The sequence below is a fragment of the Zonotrichia albicollis genome, chromosome 23 (assembly GCF_047830755.1).
Source record: "Zonotrichia albicollis isolate bZonAlb1 chromosome 23, bZonAlb1.hap1, whole genome shotgun sequence".
In the NCBI taxonomy this organism is placed as follows: domain Eukaryota; kingdom Metazoa; phylum Chordata; class Aves; order Passeriformes; family Passerellidae; genus Zonotrichia; species Zonotrichia albicollis.
In genome coordinates, this window is record NC_133841.1 from 105,351 (window position 1) to 115,683 (window position 10,333).

The following is a 10,333-nucleotide window of genomic DNA, read 5'->3' on the forward strand; positions in this document are numbered from 1 at the left end:
TTTCTTTTCTGGGCTCTTTTATCCCCCCACCCCTTATACTCCTGGAGAGTTTTGGGATGGATTTCCTGGCACAACATTCTCCCCCAAACACTCCAATCCCAAATCAGCCACAATTCCTGAGGAGTTATAGGGTTTTCCCACCATTCATCCTTCCTGCTCTGAATATTCTATAATTTTAACATTTCCAACATAAATAACATACTGAGCCTCCTTTTCCTCATCCCAAAAAACTTTGGAATCTCAGCCTGGCCCATCATGCGATTTCTTTCAACCCAAGCCCAAAAATTCTGATTTTTTGAGCACCCCTCAAGCATTCCACCCACGATTTTCCCTTTATCCCAATCCCTGAAAAGCCATGCAGGGGCAGGAATTCACTCAGCCTGAACTCCCTTTTTTCCAAGGATTTCCCCCCTTTTTCCCCTCCTTTCCCCCCTTTTCCTTTTATCTTTTGTGTTTAAGAAATTCTGGCCTTTGTATCCTGAAGATTTGGGATTCACCCGGTATCAGATTCAGGATTTCCTCCCTTCCCTTGTCCATGGAAATCCTTGGACTTGAACTTTGAAAGGATTAAATTCCCATTTAATGGAAATTAAATTCCAATAAATTCTATTTAAATTGCATTTAAATTCCAGTGCCCAATGTCTGCTGCCTCTTGCCCAGTGCCCAATGGCCAGTGACCACTTTGCCCACTCTGCTGTGGCCAGTACCCAGTACCTGGTGCCCAACACCTCCTGCCTGGTGTCCAGTCCCCAGTGTCCACTGCCCACTGCCCGGTGCCCTGTGCCTGTTGCCAGGTCTCTGGTGTCCTGTGCCCTGTGCCCGGTGCCCGGTGTCCTGTGCCCGTTCCCCGGTCCCCGGTGCCCGCTGTGCACGGGGCGGGCCCGGGGCGGCGGCGGGGGCGGGCAGGAAGCGCCCGCGGCCCCTCGGGCTCGGAGCCGCATCCGGCCCGGGGCTGCGGGGGCGCAGGAAACGGGGAGGGGAACGGGGAAAGGGGGGAGTGGAGCAGGGAGGAGGGGGAGAGGGGGGAAAGAGGAACAGCCCCGGGCACTGGAGGGACACAGGGGAACCTCCAAGAGGCACATCTGGATCCTCACCCATCCATCCCTCCATCATCCATCCATCCATCATCCATCCATCCATGGATCCCATCCCTCCTCTCTCAGGACAAGCTGGAGATTTGGGATTCTCCAGTCTGGCAAGGAGAAGCTCCAAGGACACCCCGGAGCCCTTCCAGGGCCTCAAGGAACTCCAGGAGAGCTGGAGAGGGGACAGGGGACAGGGATGGAGGAACAGGACACAGGGAATGGCTTCCACTCCCGCAGGGCATGGATGGATGGAATTTTGGGCAGGAATTCCTGGCTGGGATGGAATTTCAAAAGCAGCTGTGGCTGCTCCATCCCTGGAAGTGTCCCAGGCCAGGTGTGACAGGGTTTAGGCCATCCTGGGACATGGGGAGGTGGCCCGACCATGGCGGGGATGGCACTGGAGGGAATTTCAGGTCCTTCAGTTCCTCAGATCCAGAAAATTCCCAACTCGGAACCTGCCCAAAGCCCTGAGGGACTAGCAGGAGGGGACAGGGTGGGGACAAAGTGGGACAGATTTTGGATGAGTTGGAATTTTCTACTTCCCTCAGTTGTTCATTAGGAATTCTGGGGCTGTGACCCGGGAATTAATAATTGCTGAGTGATTAACTGATTAATTAATTAATTAATCATGACTAGGCCTTTGGCAGACAAAAAGCAGCCAAATTCTGACAGCTTCGAGGTTTCCCCCCAAAAATATGTGGAAGAAGTCACTGGCACTGCTCCAGCATGGATCAAAACAAACTCATGAGTCATTAACGAGTAATTAACGAGTGACACCAATCAGCTCAGCCCTGACTCACATCTGTCCCGAGGCTGAAATACATTTTGGGGCTTTGCATGTCTCAGGAATGGGAAATTTTGATGAAACTACCCAAAATGGATGTGGAGGGGTTTAGGATGGGTTTGAGGATTTCCCACAGGTGCTAAAACCAGCTCTAATTAAGCTTCTCATTAATTTCATTAGTGGATAAATTGAAACCATTGGTCCCGAGCAGGGTGTGGAGCAGCTGTGGCCTTGTTCTGCAGATTTTTGGGGTGATTTCCTAATTTAGACAAACCCCCACTCTCCCCTTCCTCTGCTCCGCCCTGCCTTGGTGACAGCGGCAACACCAAAATAGCGACGGGACCTGAAACTGAAACTGAGATTAGCGGCACCAAAGCTCGGCTTAAAGGGATCTGTGAAGGGTCCGCTCTGCCAGAATGGATTTTGGGGTTTTGGGGGCATTTTCTCCTTTTCTGCTGCTGAGTTATGGTGTTGGGGTGGGGGCATTCTCCCCCGCAAGGGTTCTGTCACTTCAGTAACCTCAGGTGGCTTGGCCAAATTTTAAAACAAATAAATTTATTTCTTTCATTTCCTTCCCAAATAAAGGATGTGAGTGGCAAATCCCTGAATCCCGGGACAGGGAATGTTTATTTATGAGGCTGCACCTGCAGGAAAGGAGTAGAGAGAAATTATCCTGAAATAGTTTGAATATTTATTTATGGGATTACACTTTCAGGGAATGAGTGAAGTGGAATAATCCTGAAATATTGGGAAAATTTTTGTTTGAGATTGGACCTGCAGATCCCAAAATCTGTGTTCTGACACCTTTGGGATATCCCAGGAAACACCCTTGCCTTAGACACAGAAGAAAACCCAGGAACAGTTTCCTAGCCGCATTCCTCTTGGGAATAAATTTTGAGGATAAATTCTAATTTATCGGGAATTAGAAATTCCCCCGGGAATTCCATTCCAGCCCCTCGGGCCGGAGGATTCCCCCGAGACCCGGGGAGCGCCGCTGGGCAGGCAGCCAGGGACCTCTGCTGGGAGAAGCTTAAAAATGCCATTTTTTCCCCCAAAATCGTGGCCGGGCAGGCGGTGGGAGGGAGCCCTGCGGAGGGCGCCAGCAGCTCGGGTGTCCCCACAGCCCCCCGGGGCACTGGGACGGCGTCCCTCGGTGTCCTCCGGTCCCTAGGGTCTGCAGGGGAAGGGAGGAACCTCCCGGAACTGGGAATAACCCCAGGAGACTGAGCTTTTCCAACAGCTCATCCCAGTGGGATCCCCATCCTAGAGCTCATCCCAGTGGGATCCTGGTCCTACAGCTGATCCCACTGGCATCCTGCAGTTCATCCCTTTGGGATCATCATTCCACAGCTCATCCAGGATTCCCATTCCCCACTGCAACCCATTGGGATCCCCATCCCACAGTCCCAGTGGGATCCCCATCCTACAGCTCATCCCGTTGGGATCCCTATCCTGCAGCTCATCCCGGATTCCCATTCTCCACTGCATCCCAATGGGATTCCCATCCTGGAGCTCACCTCAATGGGATTCTACAGCTCTTGCCTTTGCCATCATCATTCTCCAGCTCATCCCGATCCCTCCCTGCATCCCAGATTGGAGCTGGGAATTCCCTCATAAAAAGGGGAATTGTTAATTAACAAAAAAAGAAGAAGAATTTTTAACCCAGAGCAATAGGAATTTTTAATTCAAACATGGGAATTTTAAACTCAAAAAATGGGAATTTTTAATCCAAAGGAATGAGAATTTTTTACCCCAAAGAAATGGGAATTTCCACTCCAGAGGAGCAAAGTTGGGGTTTTCCATTATTTTTCCCATCTTTGTTTTGCTTTCCTCCAACCCCAACCAAAAATGAACACAAGAATGGATTTTATGACAAAAAAAAAATCCGACTTTTTGCTCCTTTTCTCCCACTTAATGAAAATTCCCCTCCCTTTCGCTCTCCTGGAAGTGAAATTTTACCCCAAATCACCCAAGATTTGCTGATTTTCACCCCAAACCAAGCGATTCCAGGCCAAAAATTGTATTTTCTTTTATTTTTAAATTTATACTTCTTTTATTCTGTTTATTTCCACTGCCACTCCATCCCCCTCACTCTATCTCATTTAAAGTTTATTTTTTTTTTATTCTTTGGTAGCTTAAATTCCCTTAAACACCTCAAAACCAAAGCAAGAATTATCATAATTAACATCAGGATGATAATTCTTATTTTAATGACTATTGTTTGGGCAATTCGGCTGCTCCAGGGGCCTTTTTAATGAAAACTTTGAGGTATTTTGAATTTTTTTTTCTCAGCCCCTCAAATATTTACAGAACATTTACAGAGATTTTTTTGAGATTTACAGAATATTTACAAATATTCAGAAATATTCACAATTATTTATATCCCAACCCCATGCACGAACAGAGAAATGAACAAAATCTCTGCCCAAAATGTGAATTTTTAATAGAAAAAGTGAATTTTTAGCCGTATTTACCGGGATAAAAATCTGGGCCACTCCCTCCACAGTTCCCGAGGTGATTTTATCCCTTGGAAAAATATTCCTGAGTTTCTCTGGGGGAAGCTGTGGGGTGTGAAGGTTGCTGGATTTAAATATTTATATATTTATATTTATACTCATGTAGGATTCTTAATATAGTTATATTATGTGTAATATATATTTATATTATTTTTATAGGATTATAAATATAAATATAAATATTCATTCCCAGCGCGCATCCCGGAATTTGTTTCCCAACCCCACCCTCAAATTATTTAAAATTCCTTTTTTTTAAATACAAAATACATTTTTAACCCCACCCGGAATTCCATGGGAATTCCATGGAAAACCTCCCCTAAAATCTTCTTTTCTTGCCACGTTTTCAGGTTGTTTGGGGAATTTTTTGGGGGAATAACTGCTCGAAAATCCCAATATTTTGCAGAGGGAATTCCCCACTACTCTGCTCAGCGGGAGGGGGCGAAATAAACAACTAAAAAAACCCGATTTAACCCCCCAAAAAACCGCTAAAACCCCAAATTAAACAAACACCGCTTTTAGTACCATTTCGCCACTTCCAGAGAAAACGGAGCCCAGCAGATCCTAAACATTCCTGGCCTTTAAAATCCCTTTCCCCCCGCAGGCCCTTTCCCCCTTATTTTCCTTATATTTTAAGGCGCTGATGGAATTTAAAAATGAAATTAAAAATAGGAATAAATCCAGCAGGCCGAGTGTGAAGATTTTCCTTTCAATCCTTCCCTTTTCCCTCGCAGCGACTTTTAATTTTGAAAATGTTTTTGTTTTGTTTTTTGTTTTCGGGCCTAAATTCCTAAATTTTGCAGAGAAAAATAAGACTTTTCCAAGCGGGACCCCCGGAGAGAGCCAGGAATCTTTTTTCCTTCTGAAAAAAAAAAAAAAAAACAGACCAAGAAAAAAAAGAAAAAACAAAAACAAAAACAAAAAACCAAAAAACAAAAAACAAAGCAAGGAACCCCAAAATAGCTTTGATTTTTGGGGGTTTTCAAGTTCCCAAAGCACAGATTTGTGGGCCTTGATGGACTGAAAATTCCATCGGGAATTTCCAAAGGTTTGGAAAAGTTCAAGCAGGGGAGGGAGGGAAATTCCAGCGAGGATCAAATCCTTTCATTCCCGATTTTCCCGGATTTTCTTCCCGGGATTCAAACCTTTTCCAGGGATTATTATCACACAAATTCCTCACATTTTTCCCCTTTTCCACCACTTTTTAAAAAGATTGTTTAGATTTCAATGGAGCAGCTTCAAGTCACTCCCTCTCCACCTCTCCCGCTGTCTCCTGAAACCTCTCGAAATTCCCGATTTTTTTTTAAAGTTGGCGTTTCCTCCCCGCCCCTCCACCACAAAAACCCCGCTGGAAAACCGGGATTTTCCGGATTTTCCAAATTTTCCCCGGCATCCACTCGGCCCTGAAAGAAACGGGAATTTCCCCTTTCCTGCGTGGGATTTTTATTGTTTTAATCCAATTTTTATGGAGGAAAAAGGAGAAATGAGGTCTGGGGTTTGGAACTTGTTTTTTTTGGAGTAGGGTCGGGAGGTCAGGGCAGGGGGAGCTCCTTCCCAGTTTTCCCAGCTCATTCCCAGTTCTCCCAGCAGCCGTTTCATCCCTAAATCCATTTCCTGGGAATCACTCCCTCGTTTTCAGCGGAGCGCGGAGTTTTTGGGAAATTGTTTGGGTTCCATCTCGCGCTTTAACCTCACCCTAAAACTCCTCCCAAACCCAACATCCCGCAGGGCACGCGGCCCAAATCGACCCCAATCAGCTCCAAATTAGCCCCAAATCGGACCGAAATCAGGCCAAAATCAGCCCCAAATGAGCCCAAGTCGCACCCAAACCAGCCCCATATCAGCTCCAAATCGGGCCCAAATCATCTCCAAATCGCCCCAAATCAGCCCCAAATCCCCGCGCGGCTCGTCCGGGCAGCCCCTTCCCCACGCGGGGCTGGGCTGACCCCGCTCCCATCCCGGGCACCTCCCGCGATCCTGGGATTTTTCCTGCGCTGCTCAGGGATCCTCCAGGCTGGCGCAGCCGCGGAATTTGAGGCTGGGGGGTACGGGGATGGCGCTGCCCCCCAGGTGCCACCGCCACAGCGGGTGCGTCTTGGACAGCGCCCAGGAGTTTTTGCCACCCAGCGACGAGGCCGGGCACAAGTCCCCGTCCTCGCCCACCACCAGCGAGGGCGTGCAGGGGAAGTTGCCCATCAGGCTGAAGGAATTCCGAGGCGGGCTGGCTTTGCAGGGAGCGTTTCCCTTCCTGGAATTCCTCCGGGGAGTTTTTGGCGGCCTGGCTTTGGAGGGGCCGCGCTGCCTCTCGCTGACCCTGGCCAGGCGCCGCCGTTTGGCGTTGCCGTCCTGGCGGCCCCTCAGCGCCGCGGGGCTCTCGGTTCCTCCGCGGGGCTGGAAGCGCAGCTCTGCTCCCCTCCAGGGCTCCGGGCTGCCCCGGCCGTGCCGCAAACCTTTCCCGTCCACGTTGAATCCCTTGGCGTAGCACCACAGCTTGGACTGGCGGATCAAGCGGTCGAAATGCTCCGGCCGGGGCTCGCCGAGGGCAGCGGGGCTCGCCCGCAGCTCCGGGGCCGGTTCGGGAGAAGGCGCCGGCCCCGGGGAGGCTCCACTGGGCCGCTCTAACGAGGAGCTTTTGTTCGAGGCATCTTTGTGCAAATCCTTCCCTCCGGCGTCCCCAAAGCCGCGCTCCTTTTGTGGCGGGCCCCCCCCGGGGGTGCTGCTGCTGCTCGGGGAGGGAGGAGGCGAAGAGGAGGAGGAGGAAGAGGCGGAGGAGGCAGGGGAGGCCTCGTGCCTCTCGTACAGCCCCGGCTGAGCCCCCGGCCCTGCGGCCGCGCTCAAACTTTCCAAAGTTGACGCTCGCAGGGTGCGGGCCCAGAGGTGCTGCGAGAGGAAGAGGAGTTCGGGGTCGGGGCGCAGCGCTTTGCTCGTGGGGGACTCAGCCGGCCGCTCCTCCCCGAGCGGCTCCCGGGGGGGCTGGAAGCGGGGCAGGGCCGCCTGCCGGTACCGCGTGCTCTGCACCGAGTCCCCGCTGCACAGCGAGCTGCTCTCCGACTCCGAGGAGCTGCCCTCCTCGCTGCTGCACGAGCTGTCCCCTTCCTCCTCCTCCTCCTCCTCTTCCTCCTCCTCCTCCTCCTCCGAGGAGTCGCTGGAGGTGGCGGGGCTGGACGCGGCGAGGTCCAGGCTGGAGTCCGAGTCGCTGGAGTAGCCGGCGGACGTTCCCTGGCGCTTGGAGGCGGGGAAGCCGCGGCACCGGCCCTTCCTGGCGGCCGCGGGCCCCGATCCGTGCGGGGGCAGCCCCCGGGGCCAGCCCGGGCCCCGCCGGTGCCGGCCCGCGGGCACCGGGAGCGCGCAGGGCTGAGAGGCCGCGGGGCCCAGCAGCGCCAGGTCCCGGGGGCAGCCGGCCAGGATCCCCCCAAAGAAGCCCCCCCGAGCGGGCTGGAGCTGCTGCGGGCCGGGGGGCGGCACGGCCCGGCCGGGGGCACCGCAGCAGCCGCCGGCTCGGCAGGGCGGGGGCCGCGGGCAGGGGAAGAACTCCCCGGGGCCCGGCAGCAGCAGCTGCTCCCTTCTCCTGCTCTTCCTCCTCCTCTTCCTCCAGCGGAGGCTCTTGCAGGAGGTGCAGAGAGCCTCCAGGTCCGCCTTGGAGATGAGCGAGCACTTAACGGCGCGCGTGGGCACCGAGTTGATGGCCTTGAGGGTCCGCAGCTCGGCCAGGTCACAGCGGCGGCTCTTGATCTTTAAGGTTTCCATCTTCTTGCTGATGGTGGTCCTGGGGATGTCCTTGAACAGGTCGCTGAGCACCTGGGCCAGCGCGAACATCTGGGTGCCGTTGATCTGTAAGTAGCCCAAGTTGATGCCTTCGATCTGTTGGTAGCCAGCGTGGAAATGGCCCGGCCGGGCTTGCACGTTGTAGTCCATGGTGGCCGGAACGATCCCCAAGGTCCCCTCGCAGGTCAGGAACATTTCTGGGAGGTTGTTTTTGGTTTTTTTTTTTTGTTTTGTTTTTGTTTTTTACTTTGTCCCTTTCAAAGAGGGGCAGGGAAAATCAGGAAAATCAGGACATTTGTGTTTCCACTCGCTGATCACACACATCCCTCCAGAGAGGGGCCAGAGGGGGAGGGGAGGTGAAAAAAAACAGGGAAAAGAGGGGAAAAAAAACAAAAAAAAAAAACGAAAAAATCCGATCTCGCTTTCAAACGCTCCGGTTGGGTACTGGCAACATCTCCCGAACACCCAATTCCTGCTCCGGGGCTCGGCTCCTCGTCTGCCCCCTCCCCGGCGAGGAAAAAAAGAGAAAAAAATCAAGAAGTCAAACATCTCTCATCGCCCGGGCCAGCCCCGCACCCACCTCCGCCTCCCAAATAATCCCTTTATTTGGGGCGGGGGGGATCGGTGTAAATCAACCGAGAGCTGGAGCGGACAAAGCTCGGGGGGCGAGGGGGGGGTCCCGCGTTCCCTCCGGGGGCACCCCTGGGAACGCCCCCGGCTCCATCGGGTGTCCCCAAACCCCAAATTTCCCCCGCGCCCCCTCCCCAAACCCCGCCCACACAATGGGGACCCCTCCGCACCGCTGTTCCCCCCTCGAAAAACCCCAAATGAAAACCCCAAATCACCGAGGTTCCGAGCTGGCGGCAGCGCGGGCGCCTCCGCTTTGTTTCCGCGGTTTAAATGGATTTTTCGATGGTTTTTTGGGTTGGTTGAAGAGGTCGCTGCGCCTTCCCAAATGTGGATTCCTCTGGGATGGGTGTGTGGAGGAATATTTTTAATAAAGCGTGAAAAATGTTCCTTCTAGGCGGCTTGTTCGAAGTCATCGCCTCGGCCACAATTCATCCTGCAGCTTATTAATTAATTGCTAATTAATTGTATTTATTAGCTGGCGTCCACAGTAACAGCGGTGGAGAAAAAGAGAGTTAGGAGAGAGTTGTATTCTTCTTTTTTTTCCCTTTTTTGTATTTTACTCCCACATGGTCTTTATTCACTTCGTGTCTTTTTGTTTTTTTCCCTTCGAATTCTTTGTTAAAAGGAAAAAAAAGGTAAAAAGAAAAAAAAAAAGGAGAAAAAAAAGAAAAAAAAAGGAAAATAAAAATTTGGAAAAAATACCCCAAAAAGGAAAAAAAAAGGAAGAAAAATAAAATTAGGGAGGGGAAAATAAATTTTCAAAATGGGAAATAATAGAGGGAAAAACCAGAAAATTCTCTCTCACACCTCGGAGCGGCTAAACTTTATTTCCAACTTTAAATCCCAAGGTTCCTTTGGTGTTTAGCAACTCTCCCGCGGTGCTTTCTCAAAAAAAAAAAAAAAAAAAAAACCGAAAAGAAAAGAAACCCAAACAAAAATCCCTGCAACAACCCCAGGCTGCAGATTCCTCTTTGCAAAAGGGGTGAAAATGGGAAAAAATAATAAAAAAATCCAATTTTAAGTGCTGGGCTCCATTGTGGCGGGTCCCTCTGAACCTGAGGCCGCTGGAGCGGGGTCTGAGCTCCTGCTCAGGAGGCGAATTTTGGGGAAATTGTTCCCAGGGAAACCTTCCTGGGGGCAGGGAAGCGGCGGCTCCGCTCCCCCCCCAGCCCCTGTTTTGTCTCCCGCATGAAAAGTTGGGCTTGTTCTTCTCCTTCTGGGCTTTTTTTGGGTTGTTTGGGTTTGGTTTTTTTTAAAATTTTAATCTGAAATTTGATGATAATGATTTTTTGGAGCACGAGAGATCCCAAATTAGCAACGATCCTGGAGGAGGAGGAGGAGGAGGAGAAAAGGAGGAGGAGGAGGAAAAGAGGAGGAGGAAGAGCATTCCTGAGCGAGGGTGTAAAAAAAGAAAATTAAAAAAAAAATTTAAATAACTCAAATCCGCGAGCGGGGATCACCTGATAGCTTTTCCCGCTGATCCCAGAGGGATCCCTGTGGGATGGATCTCCCCCTTTTTCCAGCACCCATGGGTGCTCCCCTGCACCAAAAAAATC

At 51.3% G+C, this 10,333-nt stretch overlaps 1 protein-coding gene across 2 annotated transcripts; it reads right to left on the minus strand.

Annotated features, from left to right (window-relative positions):
- Positions 1-557: 557 nt before the first annotated feature.
- EPOP (elongin BC and polycomb repressive complex 2 associated protein) lies at positions 558-9,401 on the minus strand. Of its 2 annotated transcripts, none has more exons than XM_074557512.1 (2): positions 8,993-9,401; positions 558-8,643 (listed from the first exon to the last, which is right to left on the minus strand). In XM_074557512.1, exon 2 carries the CDS (start codon positions 8,340-8,342, stop codon positions 6,381-6,383), a length of 1,962 nt encoding a protein of 653 aa, XP_074413613.1. In that variant the 5' UTR covers positions 8,343-8,643; positions 8,993-9,401; the 3' UTR covers positions 558-6,380. The 2 variants fall into 2 exon arrangements, with proteins under 2 accessions (XP_074413613.1, XP_074413612.1); XM_074557511.1 differs by having other exon boundaries at positions 558-8,650.
- Positions 9,402-10,333: the final 932 nt, after the last annotated feature.

Coding starts and splice junctions, on each gene's coding strand:
- EPOP (XM_074557512.1), bottom strand. CDS start 8,342: ATGTTCCTGACCTGCGAGGGGACCTTGGGGATCGTTCCGGCCACCATG.